This window comes from Perissodus microlepis, chromosome 9 (assembly GCF_051167445.1).
Source record: "Perissodus microlepis isolate ML-2025 ecotype Zambia chromosome 9, ASM5116744v1, whole genome shotgun sequence".
In the NCBI taxonomy this organism is placed as follows: Eukaryota; Metazoa; Chordata; class Actinopteri; order Cichliformes; family Cichlidae; genus Perissodus; species Perissodus microlepis.
In genome coordinates, this window is record NC_140469.1 from 20,034,462 (window position 1) to 20,060,293 (window position 25,832).

General features: G+C 40.0%; 1 protein-coding gene across 1 annotated transcript; it reads right to left on the reverse strand.

The window, feature by feature from the left end:
* LOC146380448 (tyrosine-protein kinase yes-like) lies at positions 1-25,257 on the reverse strand. Its single transcript, XM_084939519.1, has 12 exons — positions 24,618-25,257; positions 12,439-12,742; positions 10,551-10,650; positions 9,922-10,020; positions 9,565-9,668; positions 7,604-7,753; positions 6,930-7,085; positions 6,333-6,512; positions 5,665-5,741; positions 5,185-5,338; positions 3,556-3,687; positions 1-1,304 (listed from the first exon to the last, which is right to left on the reverse strand). Exons 2-12 carry the CDS (start codon positions 12,731-12,733, stop codon positions 1,096-1,098), a joined length of 1,656 nt encoding a protein of 551 aa, XP_084795645.1. The 5' UTR covers positions 12,734-12,742; positions 24,618-25,257; the 3' UTR covers positions 1-1,095.
* Between the last annotated feature and the right edge of the window lie 575 nt (positions 25,258-25,832).

Consider the following 25,832-nt stretch of genomic DNA (forward strand, 5'->3'; position numbering starts at 1 on the left):
CACTGTGTAAAATCGCGTTTTATTGTACAAATTCCCCAGGTGAGTCTCCACCCACAACCTGCCTCCCCGGTAAACTTTGCAGTCTTGTCAATTTTATCAATAATCATACAAAATGAGGAGTTTATAAAGCCCTTCATTACAAGCTCGGTCATCAACTGGCATTAATAACAATATAATACTGTCCTGTCGAGTCCATACAGGAGCAAAGAGAAGAGCTATCATACACATCACTGCCATACAAACAACAGTTTTTGCAGAGTCACCATAAAACACGAGAGTCTGAGTTTCATCCCATCCCTGTTTAAACCGTTAAATAGACCCTGTGACACACTATACAAACGTCTTTCATGTAAGCATGTCTCTGCAGCGATTACAGTGGGATTATAGTAACCGGGGCAGTGAGGGATACAAAGAATTATGGCATTGTAATCACAAAGTCTCTTCTGGAGGATGATGGACAGCGAGGGGAAGTCTTCAAATGAAGCTTTAAATCAATGTCCGTGAGATTATAAATTCTAGGAACATATTTGTTTTTTTTTTTTAAAAAAGACAGAGTTTATCACAATCTTAATCATGTCTACTGCAACTGATGACGTGAATAAAGATAAGCCGTGTGGAATTTGGACCATCAACCTCACCCTGAGAATGTCTCCCTGTTAGGAAAATATATTATTTCTTATCAACAATTAATCATTATGTTGCATAATTTATTGTTACAGCACAAATTTGGAGGCAAATGAGTGCGACGGCCGGCTTTTCTCAGTGGGTTTTTCGTCCGCGAGGCTTCGTCACAGCTTATTTCACAGGAGTAAGAATCCCACGTGGAGTGTATCTGAAACATATCTCTGAAATCGGAAACCACAGTCATATTCAGAAATTCACACATCTAAGACTTGTGTAGTACCGTAGGTTAACACAAAATTATGAAATGCAACAAAATCTTGTGTGGACACTGGAAACAGAAAAAAAAGGGAGAGAGAAAATGTAGAGCAAGTAGTGGTTTGTGTGACTGGCAGTTTCCGGTCAACTTTTTCTGGACTTGTCATTAAACAAGCTTCCTCTGGGTGTAGGGATACACAGAAGAGTCCAGTCTGGCTATAGGTTTTCTCCAGGTTGATACTGTGGCTCTGTGGCGGTGAAATAGTCCTCCAGGAAGGACTGCAGGTACTCGAAGGTTGGCCTCTCGTCGGGCTCCTTCTTCCAGCACAGCTTCATCATCTCATGAAGGGACTCGGGACAACCCTGCGGGCAGGGCATGCGGTAGCCTCTCTCCACCTGCTCCAGCACCTCCCGGTTCACCATACCTGAGGTGGAGATGGAGTGGAGACAGAGAGGGCTGTAAGAGCTTTTGTTCAAGCCTTTTTTTTCCAAATGGAAAAAGAAGAGATAAGAGGGCTCAGGAGGCTGCATGTTCCACAGAAAATCCAGAGTGCATCATTAAAATCACAGCCACCATCAACAGAAAGGATTGAAAGCCTAGCAAATCCCCTCCCTGCTGAATATCAATCTACAGCAGCAAGTCGTGATTTAAAAAAAAACTATTTGAGTGTCACAATATAATGGTGCTGATGATATCCATGCTGCATGTAAAATAAATAAATAAATAAAGTAGTAATAGGCAAATCATATATCTGTACTGCAGGTGGACCCCAATAATATAAGAAATTCAGCTTGAAATTCTTCACTTGCATTTTAATATTAATTGATTTATTTATGTTAATAATTAAAACTAAGCACCTTCTGTTACCACTTTGTGATATTACTCTTTACGCTGACCTAAATTTACTGCTCTTGTATTGAAGCATTGGATCCCAGTGGCAGGAGGCCTTAACACTTTGCACATGACTGGGTAGCATTAGTAATTTATAACCAACAGTCCATGTGGTTTATGTTTTTAAATAAACATTTTAAGGAAAAATATCAGTCACTCTTTTATATTTTGATTTCAAGACAAGATTTGGGATTGGTTGGGCTCCATGGGAGTTTGACCTATAGACTTGTGAATTGATTTGCCTATCATAAAAGTGTATTTAAAACAGAATAGATAAAGAATATTGTGACAGACCCGCCAATCATGTAATCATTTAGCACCTTTAAACTGAGAAAAATCAGTCACAAATTTCCATCCCTAATTTTTCAATCCCAATATTACTGAAGCTGCACATTTGCTCAAATTAAAAGGCTTCATATAATTCATTTGAAATGAAATACAATATTTTTGTTTGATTTATTACTAAAGACACCAACCTGTTAGTTAAGCTTAGCTTATAGACTTTGTCCAAAAGTAATAAAACAACAACTGTATATAAAAGATGGATGTGGCCTGACCAGGTTTAAAACGTGAAGCCACCTTGGAAGGATCCTAATTATATAATTTTTTTTCTAATACCGAGCCGGGTTTGAGTCTTTCTCAATGACAACAAACATGTTACTGATTGTTTTATGGTCTAAACTGTTTATTAATCCATGTCATGTACAGATTGCTTGAGAGTTGTCCGCCCTTTTAAACGTGATACAGCAGTCGGGCAGTGGATGATTTGGGCCTTATTTACTTGATCCTACATCCTCACCAAGGGTGTAACACATCCACAATGGCAGACAAATGAACATCAAATGGTTAGTAAATGCGTGTTTGCAAAAACCTCAACAGAATATATTGTTAAATTTGAGAATTGTTCCTGTGAGGTAAGAGTATGGCTACCTTGAGCTGCTACCATGAAACATGCCTCAGTTTCTTTTCATAACTCGTTACTGTGCTTTCAAGAGTAACTTCATGCTTCAAAAACACAAATGCACCAACCAATATGCAATAACAGTGACTATGTCCATCTTTTAAATATAGTCCAAAATGCACAAACGTGTTAAGTACAAAAATAGAAACTAAGATTTCAAATAAAAAATTCCCCCATTAAACTATGTGTTTTTGTATTCATTAAAGGAGCAATTTCAAACGTATAATTGCAAATGTATAAAATCCAGTGGTGTTTGTTCACAGAGCCCAGTGAGCTGTTTCCCCAGGTTTACCATAAATATATGCCTATTTCTCAAAATGTCAACTTACTTCTATAATCAATTATCAGATTGTCTTCAGCCACACACCTCTAATATTAGTTTCAAGGCTACATCACATATAAACCTGATCTGTGTGAAGGTAGCACAGAAGGCTACGGGCACTGCTCCCTGGGGCAGAATCGGTCTGGCAGATGGTTATAAACAAGAGTTGTGTTCAATCTCCTGATCGTCCCCCACCAGATGGTCTCATCTAATCTCAAATGTGCCACAGAGTCTGTGTATGTGTGTGTGTAAGGCTATCTGTGTGTGCATGTGTGTACATGTCAATACTCCCCCTACAGAGCCATAAACAACCAGCGCAGACAATGTCAGACAGCTTCACTTCATCCTCTGATATTAACAAGCACACCAGCTCAACGTCTGCTGACAGACTGCAGGCTGATCACTGTGGCCATTAATCACTGCGCTCTGTTGGTGCACTACACCTTTTCTTCACACCAGGTATGTGTATATCTGTGTGCTAGTGTTGACCCTGTCACTTACCTGGATAGGGCACTCTGCCTTTGGTGACAAGCTCAGTGAGCAGGATGCCAAAGGACCAGACGTCTGACTTGATGGTGAAACGGCCGTACAGCGCAGCTTCTGGGGCCGTCCATTTAATAGGGAATTTGGCTCCTGCGTGTGATGGAGGAGACAGGAGAGAGGGTTAGGTGAAGTGCTGCCACTAGAGGGCATATGGGCTAATTTCTGTCTTCGTTTCCAGGAAGTCACAGGAAGGTCAGTTAACCATAGTTATATAATTTGGAGCACATTATATTTTCCTACTCAGTCATACATATTTTTTAAATAGACCTCAGAGAAAACAGGTTTAAGGGGTAACCACGAATATAAACAATACAATAAAGAACGCTGCATTTGAATAATTAAAAAAAAGCTATCTAAAGTATTAAAAGTATTTATTAATATATATTTCAAAAAGCAGTTTCATTTGACTACTCTCTACCTGAGAAACAGTCCTTATGGAAATGGTGTCATGTGCACCACAAACAAAAGTTCATTGATCTCTGCCACAGTCATGAACTTATATATATATAGACTGTACATAAAAGATGGACACAGACATGGTAGCATCATCTAGCGTAGCAAAGTCTCAATGTGACGTTTCCCTGTCACCATCACGGTATTTTAAAACTGTACATGGATGTGACAGAGAAACAAAAACAAACACTGCCCTCTTATGTGTTATTAAGAACAGTATGCTCTATTGTTTATTTCGCTGTAAACAGAACTATAATTTACCAAATGAATGTAATGTATGTGTCTTAAAAGTAGCTGTTAACAGAATAAACCCATCTGAAAAGTGTTTACTGAGGTCATAGAGAACCCAGCGCAGTTTCTCCAGGCACGGGACTTACATCTTTTATATACAGTCTATGAGATTAAGTGAATTTTTTACAGCCACCATGTTTTCAGATCTTTGACCAAGCAGATGCTCACAGGTATCTTTTTAGTCTTCTGTCCCAGGTATTTAGTTTTTCTGCTCCTAAGCAGGCTATCAACTGTGCCCCACTTCCCTCAGCTGATATGCTGCTAATGCAACATTTTTAGCATATTTTTGAGGACTGTGTGTTTATAAGATTATTTTTTCATCATCTCATGATACATCGATTAGCTTCAGCTCTACTTTAGTGATAAATTACTAAATCCCAAACTAAAAATGTGAGCATATTTAGTATTTAACTCCTTTCTTTCTTTATAGCATCACTGGCAACTGTCTCTTGTTTCTACGCCACTGGTCTTCAGACTGTAATTAAATTTGTAGAGCAGTACTGTTCCCTAAGTTTCACAGATGCTTCTAATACAAACTTCAGAAGGAAACTGCAGTCTTCAGCCTTCACTGGAAGTGTCTAAAGCTTGCTCCACTTTCTCATGAGGGTAAGGCACTGCTTGCGAAGCAGAAATAGCAGCGATAAATTCTTCCAACATGTGAAAAGCAAAGCTAATAAGAGATCAAAAGAAGCATCTGGTTTTTCTTATGTTAGCCTAATTCATCATGAGGTGAGACAACCGGGAATCGTCATAGCTGTAAGGTCACTGCTCTCTCTGTTTCTGCCCTGACACCTCATTCACCTGTGACTCACACAGCCTGTGTTTAAGTGTGCGTGTACCCACCTTGCCTCGCCGTGTACTCGTTGTCCTCTATCAGCCTGGCCAAACCGAAGTCGGCAATCTTACACACCAGGTTCTCGCCCACGAGGATGTTGGCGGCACGCAGGTCCCTGTGAATGTAGTTCATCCTCTCGATGAAAGCCATGCCATCAGCGATCTTTAAAATAAACACACAAAAAAAGAAACCCAAAATGGTTAGACAGCATCTCACGTTCGCCACTTCAGCTAATAATTTTCAGCTTCTTGTACTTTCCATCACCTCTTCATGTCTGATTGATTTTCAAAGAGTAAGAATAAAAGCAAAGTGTGCCAAATCTGGGAGAGGAGGACTTGTTTACCTGAGGCTGTGATTCTTCTTCTTCTTTTTTCTTTTTTTTTTTTTTTTAAATGTCAGAAGCTTAAAATAGAGCTCTATACTTGGCAGTGCACTGAGGTGAATTCTGCACTGGTGGAGAAAAAAAAAGATACAGGTACTGGTCTCACCTTTGCAGCCATGTCCACCAGCATGACAAGATTCAAATGTTTGCCATCTCCTTCTTTGAGGAAGTCCAGCAGGCTTCCTATTAAAAGCAAGTGTGAGAAGTCATAATGGATGTGAGGGAGCTGCATAACGACATACTGCTACAGAGTGCGGAATAATAGCTTAAAGTGAATAATGCATTAAGTTGGACAGTAATTAATTTTGCGATTCACAGTGTTAGCTGATCCATGTTTCTTGTTTGGAGTTAAAGTATGGAAAGGTCAGTGTCAGTGTCTTTGTGAAATCACTGCACCCGAGTGCATCAAAGACTGCAGACACGTAGGCATGCATCTGTCACTGAGTTACCTCAGAAAATTTTTTTCTATGAAAACCTGCTGCAGCTTTCAATTACCCATTCCACTTTCCCGCATCAGGGACCCACCAGGGACCCTGAAGGACTTTCAATTTTTAAAGCATATTAATTAAAAAGCCTATAAAATGTACATTTTTCCTTCAAGGAAATCACCATGTGTAAATCAAAGGGGAAAAAAAGCAAGGGCATGTGATCCACCTGAAAAATCTACAGGCTCACACCTGATGTTGTTTTTCCTTCTCTTTAAAAATAGACCTCAGGAGTGTCGTGTAACAGGAAAACAGCTGAGTACTGTTATTCTCCAGGGATGAGCGGTACCTTTGGACATGTACTCTGTGACAATATAGATGGGTTCCTCAGACACCACTGCATACAGAGGCACCAGTTTGTCATGCCTGAGCTTCTTCATAATCTGAGCCTCTTGGAGGAAGGCCTCAGGCGACATGGTCCCCGGCTTCAGCGTCTTTATGGCTACCTTAGTTGTACCATTCCACGTGCCTGCAGAGATGGAGATGCGGGGGAGAGAAAAGCCCACAGGCAACAGGGGTAATCAGTGTTGTTAATGGGCTGGGAGTGAGACAATATCATTAATTAGGTCTTGTAATTGCTCAGACATGTGCTGTCATGCATGCGATTCTCGCAAAATATCCCTGGGATGAGCGGATACGGGCTCACGGCAAACAAATCCAGCTCGCTCTCTCCTCCTGAGAGATACGATCTCTAGAGATAAAGATGATATAACAAAAAGAGGAAGCAACTGAAGGAAGTGGATAAGTCCCCAGCTCTGACAGAGGCAGAGACAATAAACATAGACGGACAATGAGATTTTCTATATAAACTGTGGCTTATTCTGTATTTCCCAATGTACATAAATATAGATAATTACTAAACAACATGTGGCTGCTTTGGCCTTACCCATCCAAACCTCTCCAAAGCAGCCCTGGCCCAGTTTGAGCTCCAGCTGCAGTGACTCCCGGGGAATCTCCCAGGCATCTTTAGCAAGGCCCTGGGTCTGAGGCTTGACTGTGGGGCAAACTGTGGTCAGCTTGTGGCAGAGCCCGTCAGCATGCTCTGTGACAGAGACAGCGAGAGAGATCAAAATGACACATTACACCCAGCAGTGCTACACACCAATACACACAAGTCTTTTAACCAGCAGGATTCAGTGTCGTAAAGTTTCATCCATCAGTTCGTTCCATTTGATGTGGATGACTTTAGATGCACTCATCCCAGCTGCGATGAAATATAAATGAGATGAAGTGGCTTTTTAACACACCAGAGCGCTCTCGAGAGCCAAGCTGAAATGGAGTGGGATCACAGAGACTTAACCTCAGCTCTCTTTGGGCTAAGGAGGAGGTGTGAGTTTCAAAATTATAACAGCACCATCAATTGTTATTAAAATTAAAGGCCATTCATCTCCTGTGGTAACCCTAAAGGAAGCACGGCAAACTGCGTGGCACAGAGCAGCAGCTGCGAGTAAGAGTAATTTTCAGGATAATTCCTCGAGGTATGAAGAACGACTGTGATGAATAATGAATGAGATGACACAGAAAAAGCGAGTGAGCAGGGAGTGCTGCCTGTGTACATACCTGTATAATGTTTCACAAGCTTCTGTAATGTGTCAAATTGTGCTCTGGTAGTGATGTAGTACCCCCCATTATCAAGCTTGCGGATCTTGTAGTGTTTCACATTATCTCCTTTGGATTCGTCCCAGTCCCGTATGGAAAGAGAATAAGCACCTGGAGGACATACAGGAAGTGGTTTTCATTTTTTTTAAGCACAACTGTGAGTGATTTGGCTTTGTTGTGGTTAAAAAACATGGCTTCCAAACTAGGATAAAGCTCTGGTTTCCTCAGACTTTTTTTTACAGCTGTGAATTTATGTTTTTCTTACAAAGATGTTATTCTTAGCACAAAAAAGTATCCTCCACTGCTTTGGAGACTTATGTTTCTTCCATCAGTTTCTGATGCTAAATACATCAATACCACAACAGCCTGAACACTGAAGTCAAACAAAGGGCAATTATTTTTTACAGAGAGTACTTACCATTGCTGGCTGCTTCATTCTTTTAAAGCAGCTGCATGCTGTTATTAGTCTTCCTCGTGGCTTTATGCAGATCAAATTGTGCAACTGTTGTAGGTTTTGTTCTCTTTACTATTTTAACAGTACCAGGATCTATGCATCCGTACGCGCTACAGGGTGCTGCAGAAAATGATTGCTGCCCCCACCCTTCTCACACACAGGCTAAGAGAAAGCTCACTCATGTAGATGAGGAACAGCAAATATGAATCATACTTTAATCTTATTGCAAATTAGAAACAGAGTTGGTGAGAAGAATTTTTTAAAGATTTAGCTGTGACACAAGCAGTGTTAAACTTGTGCATCCATTAATGTGACAGCATGAATTCAAATGTACTGTAGTCAAAGTCATCAGTAAATAATGAGGTCCAACCAATGGGTGACCTCTGTTGCAATTCCTGAGCATGCCATGAACTGAAAACTGCTATAACACCTGCATCACTGTCCACAGTGAAGCCAGTTTTACATTGCCCCTGACCAGAATCAGCACCTTCGTGCATGACTGAAATGTACACCTCTGCACAGGGACAAACCAAATGCCTTTGGAAGAAAAATCTTGCGGTCAGACGAGACAAAGAATTAGCTATTTGACAACAATAACTAGAGGTATCTTTGGAGGGGTAAAGGTAAGGCTTTCAGATCTAAGAACACTGACAGCTGTGTTCTTAGACTATCTCAAAACCCCAACTTCACTCCAAACAATAATTTATGGACTATATTTAAAAGCCGGGTCTGTGCCAGCAAATCAACCAATTTAAATAAAGAGTGGTCAAATATCCAACCAGGTTTATACAAGAAGGATACTAAAGGCATCTGGCTGAGGTACTACTAAGGGGCTTTTGGAGTCAGTAGAGGCAATGGTAGCAACCTAAATGCTAATGTTGAAGCTTTAAAATGCTAAAATCAACAGGTAACATTGATATAGATACGTCCATCTTTTTTTAAAGACTCACTAATACTAACACTAACAACTATAACAGGCTCATTATATCATGTCATTATAGTTGACCTACTCACCTTCCACCCAGAATCTGAAAGTGGAGTGATTTAACGTGGTGAATCTATTTCATATAAGCATTTTTTTAGCATTGCAAAATTATTACTTATGTCATTGTTTATATTTGCCATGAAGTCATGAAAGTGCTTCAGTTGCTATGGACTAGCATGATCCATGCGGCAACAGGATTTTCAGCCTGGACCACTTTAGTCAAAAGAACATTTCTATTTCCATTTGCAGTAGTTTATATTTGGCGATAAGTATCTGTCTTGGGTCTTCCCTGCTTTTCCCCACTTACATGTGGAAAGCTGAAGGTGGGGAAAAAAGCAGCAAGAAGCAAAACCCCAGCACGACAGAGATCAATGACAATAGAAATAACAATGAACCTGAAATGATACATCTGCAGTGACCATGCTAGATTGTAATCCATGCACGCCCGGAAACGAATCCTCCCACTTTGCTGAATATAATCACCTTTAGTAGTTTCACTTTCTCGCACCAAGAAAGTTCCTCGATGATTCCCTGGATTCAGCAGCAACCTCTCAGCATCTTTGCGTCCCATTTTACCAAAGTACCACCTGCAAAGAAAGAGCATTTGAATAAAATGCTCAGATGTGACTAAGGACTTGAATGGTTAAAAACACAAAAAACAAAAAAGCAGGAACGCATTTAATGCATTCCCTTCTTTTGAATGTCACAATCACATCATAAAGCTTTTTAAAGGCTGTTAATGTCGGATAGCGTGCTTTGTGCAATATGACGTCATAGCTTCTTGGTGCAGCTGTCATAGCTGGAGTAATGAGGTTATAAGAAGCAGCAACAAGGTCTTACTCTTCAGCCTGGATGGAGTCAGCAGGAGCCACATAATTACTTGGGATGTAGCCTTTCTTTCCTGTGTTGATGGAGCGAGCCTCCCACCAGTCTCCTTCTCTGCAGTGTGACAGCGACACAGGAGATGAGATAAATGACTTGTTCAGTTAACACTCAACCAAAGACTGATCATCAAATAATAGTGTCACTGATACCTGGAACAGAAAAAAACTGTAAATGATTGCTTATAATTTTTGGGTAAGCCCTATGGAAATACTTCTAAATTCTTTTCAATCTTGTTTGCACTTGTAAACCTCATAATTTGATTCAAAATCAGTCTTTAAAATGCGTTTAACACTAAATGCTAACATCAAAATGGGACTGAATGAGACTAATCTATTTTACATTACAATAATAAAACCCGGGGCAACATTTCTGCCAGAGCAGACGTGCACAGTTCCCAGTAGAAAGCTGGCATTAGGAGACAAGCGGCAATCTAAGTCATTCATTGAGGCCGACACACGCCGAACAGGTGCAGCTGTGCATTGCTGCGACAAAGAAAGGCATCTGGTAATCGCAGCAGTACTCACGAGGAAGCATTTTCATACAGGCGCTTCATAAACTGAGAGAGAAACTGGAGCGATTCTTACGTATTGTTGATGATCTGGAAACGATCTCCTTTTTTAAAGGTGAGGTCATCTGACGTTCTGGCTTCGTAGTCGTACAAGGCCACAAAGAATGTAACGCCACCTAACAACATAAAAAGAGAAAGAATTGAAAAGAATAACATCACAGTGATGCGACAATGTTTGTGTCTTACCAGCATGGAAATATGACTGAGAATAGATGCTGTCAAGACAGACAGTGAAATTTACACACATGTTAAACAACTGCCACCGTATAAAACTGGTTTTATTTGATAGTGTTGCTTTCCATGTAATAATAAAGTTGATTAGTATATCACTTTTGAGAACACAGGAGCTCTATCTTTCCATGCAATATTTTGCCTACTGTGTAGCCATATGCCCAGACATGATATTCATATACCTACCACTGACAACAATGCTGTCAACAGTAATTCTATTATCACCTGCAGAAAGCAAATACCATGGCAGTGCCACCTTTATCCCCCTCTGAGAGCAGATAATCCATCATGGAGGAGGATTACAACCTAAATCCCACCTAAACAGGAGGGCTCTCAGGATCGCTGTAAGCTGTGTGATCAGAGCCGATAGTTGTTATCGCCAACAACTTCAAATAACAACGACCGGCATTAGCTGTGACACCGTAAAGCCAGATCAGCATGCTGACCAGGCTAAGCCTAACATTAATAATGTTTGCATGTTTTATCCCATTTATGTTTTACTGTAATACAAATTATGTTTACTTTGCATTTCAGCTCCTGACCGTCTCAGCATATGTGATGGGAATTTTCTATTTCATAAAGCTCTTTCAGTTTATGTAACATTCAAATCAATATTCAGGACATCAAACTTGGGCCAGCGATGTGACAGTTAAAAGTGGACTGCATTAGTACAAAACAAAGAGGACGTAATGTTGATGAAATAAAACTAAAGCCTGATTTAAGGCAGATTTATGATCCCATGTTGGTGTCTGTTTGCTTAACTCTTCAGTTACACAGTCAAGGATTATGAGACGCATCTACCAAAAAGCCAACAGTGAATGATCTGTTCTCCATTTACGAGAATATACATATACATATATCTATATACATGTCAAAAGCTGATTGATTGAAGGTGGACTGAACTGAAAACATCAGGATTTCTATCTTCTCTTCTGCAGGGAATAAGCAGAAGGACCAACATCAACATAGGCAAGAGCCACTACAGACAGTATAAAACATGGAAACTGGTTCTGAATTGGAAAAATTGAGTCAATGCAGGAATTACTTAAAACTGCACTCTATCTGAAGATCACTAGATGGTGACAGGCCATAAAAAGACTTCCAGTCCTATTGAGGTTTGCAGACACGTGACCGCTAACCACATGACATTAACTTATCCACCATTTTGGACACATAGCAATCATGGTGACAATGTAGGATCAAGTGAATAAGTGCAACACAAACTGCAAACGTGGATCATTTTGCTTCAAAGTAAAGCTTGCACCTTTTGAAATACGCTAGCTTTAGTGTTGAGGCACAACTTTTATTTTGAAGGTTAATTTTCTTCATTTTTGGTTTGTGGTGCACTTTTTTGAGTTTTTCTAACACTCGGCTAGTAGTTAGCGAGCATTTGCAGAGAAATGCGATCACCAAAATCTGCTCCTATAACAATAAATATTTCCCTAGCAACCAGGTCTAATACAGTGGACACATTTTGATGTGCGCATGACATCAAATGAATGTCTGCAGTTGGTGTTAGACAGAAGCAACATGTAGACATCTGTCTGCAAAGCTCTCCATAGGATGTACCTGTTGAGCTTTAAATAATAAAGATTTAAGTAAACAGTGGTTTCATTTTGCATGAACACCATTATCAGTGCAGTATTGACATCACGCAGTAAAACTCTACTCACTGGGGACGGAACCAGAGAATGAGTTGGACACAGGACCGGAGAAAGAAGATGACGTTCCTCCAAAGGGAGTAATGGCAGATGAAGAGCCACCAAACGGCGTGAGGGTGTGGTTGAAATTTACTGCCCCCGAGCCAGAGGAAGATGAGGGAATTTGACTCTGCTGCAGCTGGGTGGGTTCTGGTCCGTAGTGACCGACGTGAGGCGTGGTGGCGGTATTGGTGTCAGATGCCTGGGAGTTCTCTGGCTGATACTTCATCGTCTGGCCTTTGTCCTCTTTGCTCTTTATGCACCCCATCTTCTCACCCTCGAGAAAGAACACACAACAAGAAGATATTATTTCAGTGTAAACAGAGGATGAGGATGAGACAGTATAGATGGAGGGGCTGAGGGGCATATAGGATTACTGACTACAACATAAGGTCTGCAGGAACTGGAACAAGCATTATGAAATAAAAATGTATTGACCTGATATGATTATGTGAATCATTTTATTGTTGTTAAAACCTCTAAGACTATAAGCCATGTGGTAACTGGGACATATGGATAAATGTAAAATCTGATTTGAATCACTCAAACAAGGCCATGTAGATAAAACTGTGCAGTTCTGTCATTTTCACTATTACCATCTATTACTTGACGCTCCTGTTCCATCAAGAGACTCTGTAAACAAATAACAGATTTTATGCTATTTAAATCTACACATTATATAGGGAAATGCATATTTCTTTGGAGTATCTACATTTATGCTTTGCTGCAATTCAGACAAGTCTGTATGGGGCCCTCCATCCATGGATGGTTACCAAATGGGTTCAACATACCAAAGATCCAGAGGGCCAAAGTGTCACAGTCCTAGGCATTTCTATGAAGTGACAGTTCATGCCTCTTATTAAAAATCAATCAAATTACAGCAAAGAGTAGCAGAAGTATTATAAGACACAAAATGACCACATAAGACCTCAGGCATCCTAATCGGGTGCCCGAACCACCTGATATTTTTCGTTTCGATGTGGAGTAAAGGCTCTACTCTGAGTCCCCAATCAACCCTTGGTGGAAACTCATTTCTGCCCCGTGTATCTGCAATCTCATTTTTTGATTAATTGAGGTTAAGAATGTAGACTGACATATCATAGCTTTGGGTTAATCAAACCACTCACTTCTGAACCAAACCCCAAGATATTTGTGGCAACAACTTGTCCCTGACTTGCAGTAGGCACTTAAATCTTTTCTGGCCAAGAAACATGGCCTTAGACTTGGAGGTGCTGATTTCCATTCCCGCGGGCTCACACTTGGCTATGAACTACTCCAGAGCAAGTTGGAGGTCACCACCTGATGAAGCCAACAGAACCACATCATGCGCAAAAAGCTGAGATGTGACCTTGAGGCCAGATAGGGAAAGTGGAAATCTTCTGCTACTTGGCTATGTCACAGATTATGTTCATAAAAGCTACGTACAGATAAAGGCAGCCTTGTTGGAGGCCCAATAGCCACTATAAAGAAAATTAAAGAAACCATAACGAGACATCGTCGGATAATCACAAAACAGACGTAAAAATTAAAAGAATAAAATGACTGCAAAGAGAAACAGCAACCAACAAATACTTACAGCGACACAGAAAACAGCATAAACTGACCAGAAACAAAATGCAACAAAACCACTAAGAAACACTCAAAGCCACACAATCACATTACAAAGTGATACAAAATGACAGCAAAAGGAAATTACTACAAATTTGATTATAAATGAGCGACACAATAATCGGTGTTGGACAAAACTGTGAGTCATTTTCGTGTCCGAGCCTGAGATTCCTGGATTTTGTGTCTTTGTCCGGGCATCTTAGTCCTCTGCTTTTTACACGTCTCTGCCAAGTCGGCTACCATTTCACAATCTATCAATGCCTCAGCCTGACCACGCTGGAAGATTTAAAGCATTGATGTGTCTCTATCGGCGTGGTTGTCATTCCTCTGCCTAACATAATTTGGACAGAGTCACACTGAGGCATTCTTTTGTGGAGTGAAGGCCTGGAAAATGTGGAGACAATCAGATACGCTCGTAAAGAAGTCTGAGCGCTGGGAGATCAGAACGGTTTCATTTGCCAAGAACAACGGCTGAACGCAGAGTAGGAGTTGGTTTACTGACACTCCAAGACAGTAAAACAAAAGCGGTAAAAGGTTTTTATAAAGAGCAGATATGTTCAGCGTGGAAGTAGACTAAACACAGTGCTACTGAGCAATACGGCGGCACAGTTGGTTACAGCAGCGCACTGAATTACAGGGCAGTGATCGTACAATCATCAGTGAAAGAGGATCTACTGGTGCAGTAATACATCTCTCTTTGATTTTGTAACAGTGGCCTTGATGTTGGGAGGTGGGAGGGATTTGTCCTCATCGTAGAGGGAGGTTCATAATCAAGAGTTCATCGAGTTCTTCAGCTGAACTGCCAAAGAAATCAACAAAACGGGGACAAACCGCAGAAACCTTCCAAAGATTCAGAACACTTTGCTTAAATAAAACTGTGCAAATTGCAGGTTGCAAGTCATGCTGGGTACTGGTCGTCTTCCACAAAACATTTTTTTATGGGTGGTCAGTTAGTGGAGTTGTGTCAGAAAGACGGATTTCTTAAAAACGGCTTCAAATGAATATGTCGGTAAATCTGATCTCAGATTTTAGATCTGCAACTGACATTCTGAGAATGTTGGCATGGAAAAAAAAAAACACTTTATTTTTCTGAACCAAACTTTCCTTTAACCTCGAGACAAAACCAGTGTCACGGAAAGCAGAGGGCTTTGCTCAGTGGTCGACTCGGGTGGCCTTGTATTTCACATTTAGACAGATGGGTGCCTGGCCCGCCCAGTCAGCAGTGAAGCTATCACGCCGTAAAACACTGGCCGGCATCCCGGGAATATTTGCACTTTAGAAATGTTTTTCCTTCCAAAAATAAGGCCTCAGTCATTTCATAAAAGTGACATCAGTCTCCCAAAATTATCATAAATACTGAAGTTAAGAGATTTGAAAATAAAGTATGTCTCTTTTATTTTTATACTATACCAGAATGCTGTTAAATAATTACACATCATAGTTTTTTTGGTCAGTGTAGTAATGTAGTGAGATAATGGATTAATAACTTATTTGTTAAGATGATTTCTTTTCTGCTTTGGAAAAATCAATCTTGTAGAAGGAAAGAGGAACCAAGAATCGGCCATAAACGCGATGCCTTCAGTTCACATGTGATCTTTGTTTAACATTTTCACCATCCCTCTGATAAAGCTACAAAAAATGCTCCTAAAACTGATTTTTAAAAAATCAGTGTGTTCAAAGTTTAGTCGTTTTAATCAATGCTACAAGACTTATTTTTTAGCAATGAAGGGTTTCAGTGTTGGTCTGACAGCTGTTGAATTTGTCTTTCAGTTGCTGGGCAGATGCTTTGATCTCTCTGACTACATCTGATCAGATATCTGATCAGATGTATCAGATCAGATCTCTCTGACTACATCTGATCAGATATCTGATCAGATGTAGTCAGAGAGATCAAAGCATCTGCCCAGCAACTGAAAGACAAATTCAACAGCTGTCAGATGTCTCACAGATGCTGTTTATGCCACAGTTCATGCGTGAAAGTGGTCACAGCTTTTGTATTTGGGCTTTGATGATAAACTGGATATTTTAAACTACATTTTTGCACACACGTATTATATATGATATGATATTCTCATATGATAATATCATATAATTGTTCTTTTTGTAGGATTCTGCACAATATTGGGAAAAAAACCTACACCTTCCTGAACCTGGATTTTGAGTGAAATGAATTTGTCAAAAATGAGACAAAACTCACAATAAACAAAGTTATTAGTTTTCAAATATAGCATATTCATTTCATTTTCTTTTTTATTAATATAGCACAAATACTGACTCAAATCTGGCATTGTGGCAGCCAAGTTTGGTAAGTATGCACTTTCTTGTTTTTTGTTAAGGGTTAGGAAACATTAGCATGCTTTAACAATAAACTAAGATACCAAACATAGAAAATATTCCTTGCAAAATACCAACATGGACTATTTGGTTAGCAATTAGATTAAATCACAGTGTTTGATAAGCATGGCTTCACAGTGCTTTAGTCTTCATAAAAAGAAAGATACTGAGTTCATTAGGTAATTGTTAAAGTTAACATGCTGTTTGCTTTTAGATACAATGATCAATACGCTGATCAAAAATTATTTAAATAAGTGTTAACAATAATCATAAATTTGACTTATGCTGTTAAAAGTTTAACAACAAAGCTATCAGCCTGTTGACAGTACATTTAAGGTTCTGTACTTTAAACTAGCAAGTTAAATTCACTGAAATTCCCATCGGATACTGAAAGGAGTTTATCTGTCAGCACACACTCACTTCCTCATCCTATTTGTATTAATACAGAAGCAATAACTATGATATACAGGGAGTGCAGAATTATTAGGCAAATGAGTATTTTGTCCACATCATCCTCTTCATGCATGTTGTCTTACTCCAAGCTGTATAGGCTTGAAAGCCTACTACCAATTAAGCATATTAGGTGATGTGCATCTCTGTAATGAGAAGGGGTGTGGTCTAATGACATGAACACCGTATATCAGGTGTGCATAATTATTAGGCAAAGTCCTTTCCTTTGGCAAAATGGGTCAAAAGAAGGACTTGACAGGCTCAGAAAAGTCAAAAATAGTGAGATATCTTGCAGAGGGATGCAGCAGTCTCAAAATTGCAAAGCTTCTGAAGCGTGATCATCGAACAATCAAGCGTTTCATTCAAAATAGTCAACAGGGTCGCAAGAAGCGTGTGGAAAAACCAAGGCGCAAAATAACTGCCCATGAACTGAGAAAAGTCAAGCGTGCAGCTGCCAAGATGCCACTTGCCACCAGTTTGGCCATATTTCAGAGCTGCAACATCACTGGAGTGCCCAAAAGCACAAGGTGTGCAATACTCAGAGATATGGCCAAGGTAAGAAAGGCTGAAAGACGACCACCACTGAACAAGACACACAAGCTGAAACGTCAAGACTGGGCCAAGAAATATCTCAAGACTGATTTTTCTAAGGTTTTATGGACTGATGAAATGAGAGTGAGTCTTGATGGGCCAGATGGATGGGCCCGTGGCTGGATTGGTAAAGGGCAGAGAGCTCCAGTCCGACTCAGACGCCAGCAAGGTGGAGGTGGAGTACTGGTTTGGGCTGGTATCATCAAAGATGAGTTTGTGGGGCCTTTTCGGGTTGAGGATGGAGTCGAGCTCAACTCCCAGTCCTACTGCCAGTTTCTGGAAGACACCTTCTTCAAGCAGTGGTACAGGAAGAAGTCTGCATCCTTCAAGAAAAACATGATTTTCATGCAGGACAATGCTCCATCACACGCGTCCAAGTACTCCACAGCGTGGCTGGCAAGAAAGGGTATAAAAGAAGAAAAACTAATGACATGGCCTCCTTGTTCACCTGATCTGAACCCCATTGAGAACCTGTGGTCCATCATCAAATGTGAGATTTACAAGGAGGGAAAACAGTACACCTCTCTGAACAGTGTCTGGGAGGCTGTGGTTGCTGCTGCACGCAATGTTGATGGTGAACAGATCAAAACACTGACAGAATCCATGGATGGCAGGCTTTTGAGTGTCCTTGCAAAGAAAGGTGGCTATATTGGTCGCTGATTTGTTTTTGTTTTGTTTTTGAATGTCAGAAATGTATATTTGTGAATGTGGAGATGTTATATTTGTTTCACTGGTAAAAATAAATAATTGAAATGGGTATATATTTTTTTTTGTTAAGTTGCCTAATAATTATGCACAGTAATAGTCACCTGCACACACAGATATCCCCCTAAAATAGCTAAAACTAAAAACAAACTAAAAACTACTTCCAAAAACATTCAGCTTTGATATTAATGAGTTTTATGGGTTCATTGAGAACATGGTTGTTGTTCAATAATAAAATTATTCCTCAAAAATACAACTTGCCTAATAATTCTGCACTCCCTGTATGGTGTTTAACTGAAGGCTGGGCTATAACTGCAGTGGAGCATACTAAACAGATAGATTCCTATCTCAGTGTCACAATATCCTTCCAAAACCCCAACGATAAAAACTCAGATACGATTCCTGTTACTGGTTGTGTGAAGAAAGAAATGTTATGAAATGTAGGGTACATGGAGAGTTTTGCTGAATGCTTGTGCTGAATGAGGAGGGGGCCAAACGGGCTCATAGCCAGCTCTACCAGCTTAAATTACTAGGAGGATTATGAGGATGGTGGATTTAATTTAAGAGGATAATAACAGAAAACAAAAAAGAGGAGTGACCACCAGTGGCAGTAGCTGAAACACTGAAGACTTCTGACTCTACAGTCACTTTGGCCTATTAAATATTTGTTGCGTTCATGGGCTTCTCACATGAGCAGAATTATGAGGGCTATCAGCTGAAGAGGAGGCTCTTAAGGGCTCTTTGCTGTGACGATACAAAGAGGACTGGCTTTGCCTGAAGCCTCTAAATCAGCTCAGTTAGCTCTCTGTCATCTGGATAAATCTGCCAGTCATCACATACTGACACCACAGGCTTTGTCTACACTGAAAATCGAGAGCTTTAGGAGAAAATATGGCACAAAAATAAAAGATGCAACAGCAACAATGTTAAGGCCAGTGAGCATGCATAGCTGTCATGAAAAAAAAACAAAAACCCAAACCTCCACAATCACAAGAAAAATCACACTCTAACATCAAAATGCCTCACTCTCTTTTGCACTCAGCGCAACACAAGATCTGTAGCAGAATCATGAAGCCAAAAGGAAAATCTGCCTTGCTGCTAATTATAGTAACTTACTCTAATTGCGGACAACATCCCACTGCCCCAGGATGCTAACATGACCTACAACAGCATGCAAACACGAGAAGACTCCCAGTAGCACCAGTCGGAGCCATAAAGGAACAATGAGAGAGGAAGGTGAAGGGTTTAAAAATGGGGAAGCTTACATGTCAGCACATGTACATATAAACCAAGGCCCCTTTTACTATCTGATTGGAAAGGTTTGGTGCTATTGTCTAAGGACTGCTATGTTCTGACAGACAGACAGAAGATCAGTAAGTAAGAAAGCTTGACATATCACTAGATGCGGGCGGATAGACCCAAATATCGACAGTATCGATACCAATGCTGGTACTGGATTGATACTAGTATGATAGGACTGATACTTTGTTTTTATCCTCTGAGTTCAATATCTAGCTGACTGAATTGTGCTAAATAAGTGAGAAATAAAAAAAATGCACCTCAAAAACACGTCAGAACCTTTTTGCATTGACTTTCACATCTATTTTATTTACAGCATGTACACATTTAAACAACAGAAGCTGACCCAAAGTGCTTCAGAAACAGCCACGTTAACCTGGCTTTATTAGTAAAAAGTATCAGTGTCGGTATTGGTGTTGATATGGAATAAAAGCTTTTTCATTTGGTACAAAAATGCTCTGCTCAGATTAAAGATTCTCATTTTTCAGCCCAACAAACTGAGAAATTATCTATATATCACTTGTATATCACCAGCAGAAGCCTTTTCTGTAGCGTGAACGACAGAGAGGTGAAAAATACCTGCAACACAGAAACATAAATATGTTTTCCATCACTGCTGAGCTTCCTTCTGTTTCCACAGAGTCTCAAAAGACCCAAAGACTAGACACTATCTCTGTTTAATATTCCTCTTCCAGCGAGGTCAGATTGCCAAGTGAGCTACTGTGGCACAGACAGCTGACAGGGGATTCAGTGGGTTGCTCAAGGACACATCAACAAAGCTGATACTTGCCGAAACCTGCCTGCCTGCATGTGAGAGCTTCTCGGCGCTTCCTTAGACTGTCAAGTATTACAGGAAATACATAATAAACCAAAAAAACGACTAATTTTGGACATCTGAGGCAGCTCCAGATGTTCCTCCGAGGGACTGCATCCCTCCATAAACATCTGAGATTCAGACAGCAACTCAGACCCTTAACCTTTTGTATTTAGCGTTTTCAAGCTTTCACTCTTTTCTCAAAGAACTCTTTTGCCTGCTTTGTGTTTCATTTGTGTATTTACGTAAGCTAACGTGATCTGAGTTTCAGTTAAAACCCATCTCCTGTTTTTTCCATGATCTCTTGTAAGACTGATAATTCAAACCTGAACCCTTCTTATCAGCAACCTTCTTTTGGCTTCCTTCCCTGACTCTGACCACAAAGTGATAATTCCACAGAGGCTTCACAAAACGCTGATAAGACAGAGAGGAGAGCATTTTTCCGTCACTCTCTTGGATTATACTGAAGAGTTTTACAGGGATCACAGTTCAGAGTGTTTAAGAAGGCTGCAGAGACAATGTTTAGATGAGTAAGCTGAATGTGGAGGAGTCCCGTGATCAGAAACCAGGACAAAATCTGATTTTTACCTATTACTGCTATAGTAATGCCTGGATTTGATGTTTTTTTTATGCTTTTATATAATTTTAACTTGTTTCTTTTGGTTTTTGTATTGTTAAATAGACCAAAGAGCCACTTTGAAAAGAACTGATTGCTTGCAAAGAATAACCTGCAGCATTACACAAACTTTTATGAGACATCACCATCAAATATCCAATTCAGAACTTATAATTGGACAAATTGTTTCATGTTTTTTTTAATTTTATTTAATGTGAGAGCTGCAGCTGTTGCTAGTTTTTACCCATGCTAATTCAATTCACTGTTATATACAAATTCCTGAAGCAATCGGTATGATAATAAGGTACAGCTTAACAACTTGCACATATAAAACACACTGAACATAAAACATGCTGTAAATAAAATTCAGTGAAAACGCGGTGCTTTTAGTGAATTTTAAAACATTTTAAACCAAACACATAACCAACCAGGTTAGGTTAGGTTACCATAGTGATTTAGCCACTTTAGTGACACAGAAAACTCCGACTTTAACCCTGACATAGCTCGCTATCACGCTAATCTTGCTTTGTAGTACAGACCTCACAACTGTGTTGGTGTTTCATCTTTTGGATTATGTTTAAAGCCATTATCTTACCGTAACATGACTGCGTGTGTTTATTTAACAAAGAGTCCGTCCAAGAAGTGTGTGTTGTAGTTTTTGAGTGATACTAGTAGTTTAGCAGCCAGTACCTCTGAGTATGAATAGATAATGTTTGCTGATAACCTAACACTCAAGATTCCCATCTAAATATGGTCACTTCTGACTCCAAAAAGCAAACAAACAATATGGTGGGAGTCAAAATTTCTCTGTATCTATGAAGCGCCTTGAGGTAACTTTTGTTGTGATTTGGCGCTATATAAATAAAATTGAATTGAATTGAATTGAAAATGCTGAAACTCAAAAGAGGAATCCTCAAACCACTGCATACATATTTAATATATGGCTACAAAAGGAGTGTCTGCCTGCTACTGTGGCAATAAATAGAAATAAATCTGGATTTACCTCTTTTATTAGATGTTTTTTCTTTTAATTTTCAACTTTTTGAAGTATTTGCATATGCAGATATGATACATGAAAATGTTGCTATCCTGATAAGTTACCCAAGATAAAGCTGTGCTAGTGAAGTAAAAATTATTACATCTTCCTTTTGCATGCCATGCATTATACATGAATTGAAGCCTGATTCTAAGATATTCTAAGATAAAGTAAGACTCTCAGTAGTTTAAACAGGCTCAAATCTTCTGAGATTTAGATTAACTAGATCTTGATAGTTGGCTGGGTGAGAGCTTGGCAGCTTAGCTGAAGGGTAGTATGGTGGTGGTGTTTTCCTCCTCCATCAGTCATCAGAGGTCTTACTGAAACACTGCCCAGCATCTTGCCAGGCAGCTGTTAGCTGCTGTCGCTGCGGATGCAGACTGGGTGGGTCTGTGGAGCTTTAATGGGCTTCAGATCTTCAACAAATGCAGCCTGCGACATTCCTCTGATGCCAAAGAGTTAAATCTGGGTCTGGAGAAATGTCATGTGACGGTGGAGATCTGAAGCCCCGCAGCATCAAGAGAAACATCAATAAATGGTTCATAATGAGATTTACTCTGCACTGGGTGTTGAGTTCTGTTGCAAGCGTGCTCACAGTAAGCTGATCCTGAAGCTTACAACACTTTGAGATCGATCTGAGAACAAGTTTAGCTTGAAGAGCCTCCTCGCTCAGCAGTGTTCGACTTCAGTCCAACAGAAAAAAGGAACAAAATCAGTTTTGGTTATTTACATTATTATCATAACTGACTTTATTTAACCTGTCTCAAAACTTCACTGAACAGCTTGTGGTTGTGCTCATGTCAGTTACTGCGCTGCCAGAGAATAGACATCACACATTTTTCAGAATAAAAGCTCTCATGAGAAATCCTGAATGGCATGCTATTTTGGGGAATCATCCTTTTGCCAGCACATAACAGGACCGATTGTTTTAAGTGTCAACATCGAAAAACAAAAGGTGACTCCAAAACCCACAATACAGCCTAGATTAGAGTCTTCTCCACTGAGATAAAAACAAAAGCTGTATTTGACATGTGGACTGTGGCATTAGCAGAGTTTAGGAAACACTGGAGCGCTTTGTTCGCAATATCAGAACTCACTCTCCCTTACAGACTGCTGATAAGAGGGCAACTCTTAGATATTTGTTCATGCGCCTTCTTTTTTCACGCATGGCGAGCACTGCTCTGATTTTACTCCCTCACATGCTGGAGAAAGAAGCGAGTGAAGTGCTGAGTTTGAAAAAGAAAAAAAATAATGAAAAGAAACATTCTTAGAGTGGTGAACTGATTTGATCCGCTAGAAGATGACCTTATTAACCAATCATGTGATGAAATTCCAAAATTTCTCATTTTCTACTATTAGTATCTTTGTTCAGTGAAGACCTTAAAGAAGGGGACGTTTCATGTCAGTCAAAAGAAGAAATGGCATCACTTCAGGTATCCTGAGCTATAAAGAAAACAATATTTTGCTGTTAAGCCCAACATCAGTCTAAAAACACACAAACTAAATGATCCACTGAGGATTTTCTCTAAAAAACAGATCAGCCTGGAAACTGTCAACTGTCTTTTTAACCCTCTGACATCCAACCCATCATAGGTGTTCCCAGAACGCTGATGCTGTTGCATCACCACTGATGACTCAGACCATCAAACTGTAGGAATTGTGCATTAAAAACATCAAAACGACAGCTGCAAACTTCAACAAATGAATCAATTCAATAAGTACTTCTAGCAGCTTCGGTGATAACATTAAAAGCTGTAACTTTTTAATGTCTTCACAGGAACCTTCCAGGGGTGAAAGATCACACTGCAAAGCCCGAATAACAACACAACTGCCTTCTCTCCAACCTCGCCAGACCTTATAAGGATTCAGAGCTGCTATGATTCACTTACATAGTTGTGCAAAAGTGCAGAGCTGTTCAGGATATGACACCACACCGAGTCACTTGAAGTCTTAACAGTTTACAGACTTCAAAGAACATGAGTGCAAGTAAAGCCCGTGTCCTAAAAGTGGAGACTGAAAGGTCGGAGTGAGAGAAGAATAAGCAACCCCTCAAAGTGTGACTCAGCTGTTAAATGAGTGACTCTGCATCACAAAAAGAACCCGAACCTCTTCCTCCTCCTCTTCTTCTTCTTTATCTTTAAACCCATCTTTATCCGAATCCAGCACTGTGGAATCAACTTTTCTCAGTTATTTAATCTAATTAACACGCTGACAAGTGAACACATAGAAAATGAGAGAAAATAAGGATTTAATCCATTTTTTCTCACACGGGTTTTGGCAATTAATCTCTAATTTACCACTATAATCCCACGATGACAATTTAAGACTCGTGTTTATGATAATTAAACCGTGAAATGATAATTAGACCCCTGCTATTTTATCAAACTACAGAACACTCAGCTTGTGTTACTTTGATTATTCATCTGCAATCCAGTATACTTATACCGTATTCCTCTGGGACTGAAAGCATGCCGACTGCTCGCTGATGTCCTATAAAATGACACAAAGCGGCTGGTTTGCAGGATAAAGGAACATTCACACACTACATAGAAAATCTACAAGCATGTCTGTGTTATTATAGGACATCTAATTTCCTTTGTTGACAGCCCAGACAGGCGAGCAGCTGCGCTTCGGCCCATCTTTATCTGATCCCGCTGCTCTGACAAAGACCACTTTTCTTTTTTTCCCTTTTCATTTACCTTCTCAAATCCGAGTCCTCGGTGGGTGTTTTCTCTTTCCCCCCTCTGTTCCCCTCGAGTCAGATCAGCAAAAAGCAAAAGAAAAATATCCGAGTTATTTCAAACGGAACCGAGTCGCCTTCATCCCCACTTTACGCATCCAGCAGAGTCAACTGTGGTCAGATTTTTTTCTTTTTCTTTTTTTTGTGAAGTTAAATCAAAGCAGCTTAAGTGTTGCAGTCTTGGAGAGGATGGCGGGGGCGATGGAGGAGACGGTCATTGTTATCAGAGCGGACGGGTCAGCGAGGATGAGTCCTGCATCGGCATGACAGTGATTAAAAAAAAAAAAAAAGCAAAGAGAAAAAAGTGAGACCCTGAAGTATCCCAGCGCTTTGTAGCCTCCACTTCCTACTACTAAACTTCCATCAACCCCCACACAACAACATGGCCGACCCAGCCTGCGGGACTGGAGCCACACAGCTGGAGTTACAGACAGAGATCCGTCTGCTGCAGCTGGTCTGAGATCAGCCAAGACAAGAGATGATGACTGAGGAAGAGACGAGAGAGGAAATAAGAATAGAAAGAAACAAAATCAGTCGCCTAAGAACAGACCGGTCCGTGAAGTGAAGGAAGGCTTCCTTTACAAAAGGGACTAAATGTGCAGCGCTTTCAATCACAAATACAGGTCTTGGACGCCCCCTGCTGGTTGATCATCTCTTATTACAGTTCAGGGGGAGAACTGCTCGGCGTATTGCACCCGTTGTATCACGCTTAACTTTCACAGGGATGCATTTCACATAATATGGTGTTACGATAAGCTAATTTGTATCACTTGCCTCCCACCATGTTCACGCTTTAACCCTAAAAATGTTTATCGTTTAAAGTTCGCTCAACGTTTTACTGAATGTATTTTTTTTTAATTAATTGCATTTTGTCCTTTATATTCTTTTCTTAATGACGCAGAAAGACAATCGTCAATGCAAAACTACAGTGCCAGTATGGCTAATAGAAATATTCTACGTGGTTCTGTGCAGTGTTGCACTCAACCTTGCCATATTTATATGATCTAGGTTTAAAATGTTAATATAACTCAGTTTATACCAAAGACAGAAGTGAGGATGTTGATTAATTCGTTGTGATTCAAATAATAAAATTAGCTAAATTTAATCTGCGGAAACAGGATCTTATTTGTTCCATTCCTACTGATTAAAAAAAAAAAAGTTTTAAGGTGAAATG

Bases quoted from the DNA above. Each gene is read 5' to 3' on its own strand.
- LOC146380448 (XM_084939519.1), bottom strand. From the start codon at position 12,733: ATGGGGTGCATAAAGAGCAAAGAGGACAAAGGCCAGACGATGAAGTAT. The intron at 7,754-9,564 runs GTGATTATATTC...TATGTCCTCCAG, and splicing joins AGAAAGTGAAACTACTAAAG to GTGCTTATTCTCTTTCCATA. The intron at 3,688-5,184 runs GTGGGTACACGC...CATCACACGCAG, and splicing joins CGAGTACACGGCGAGGCAAG to GAGCCAAATTCCCTATTAAA.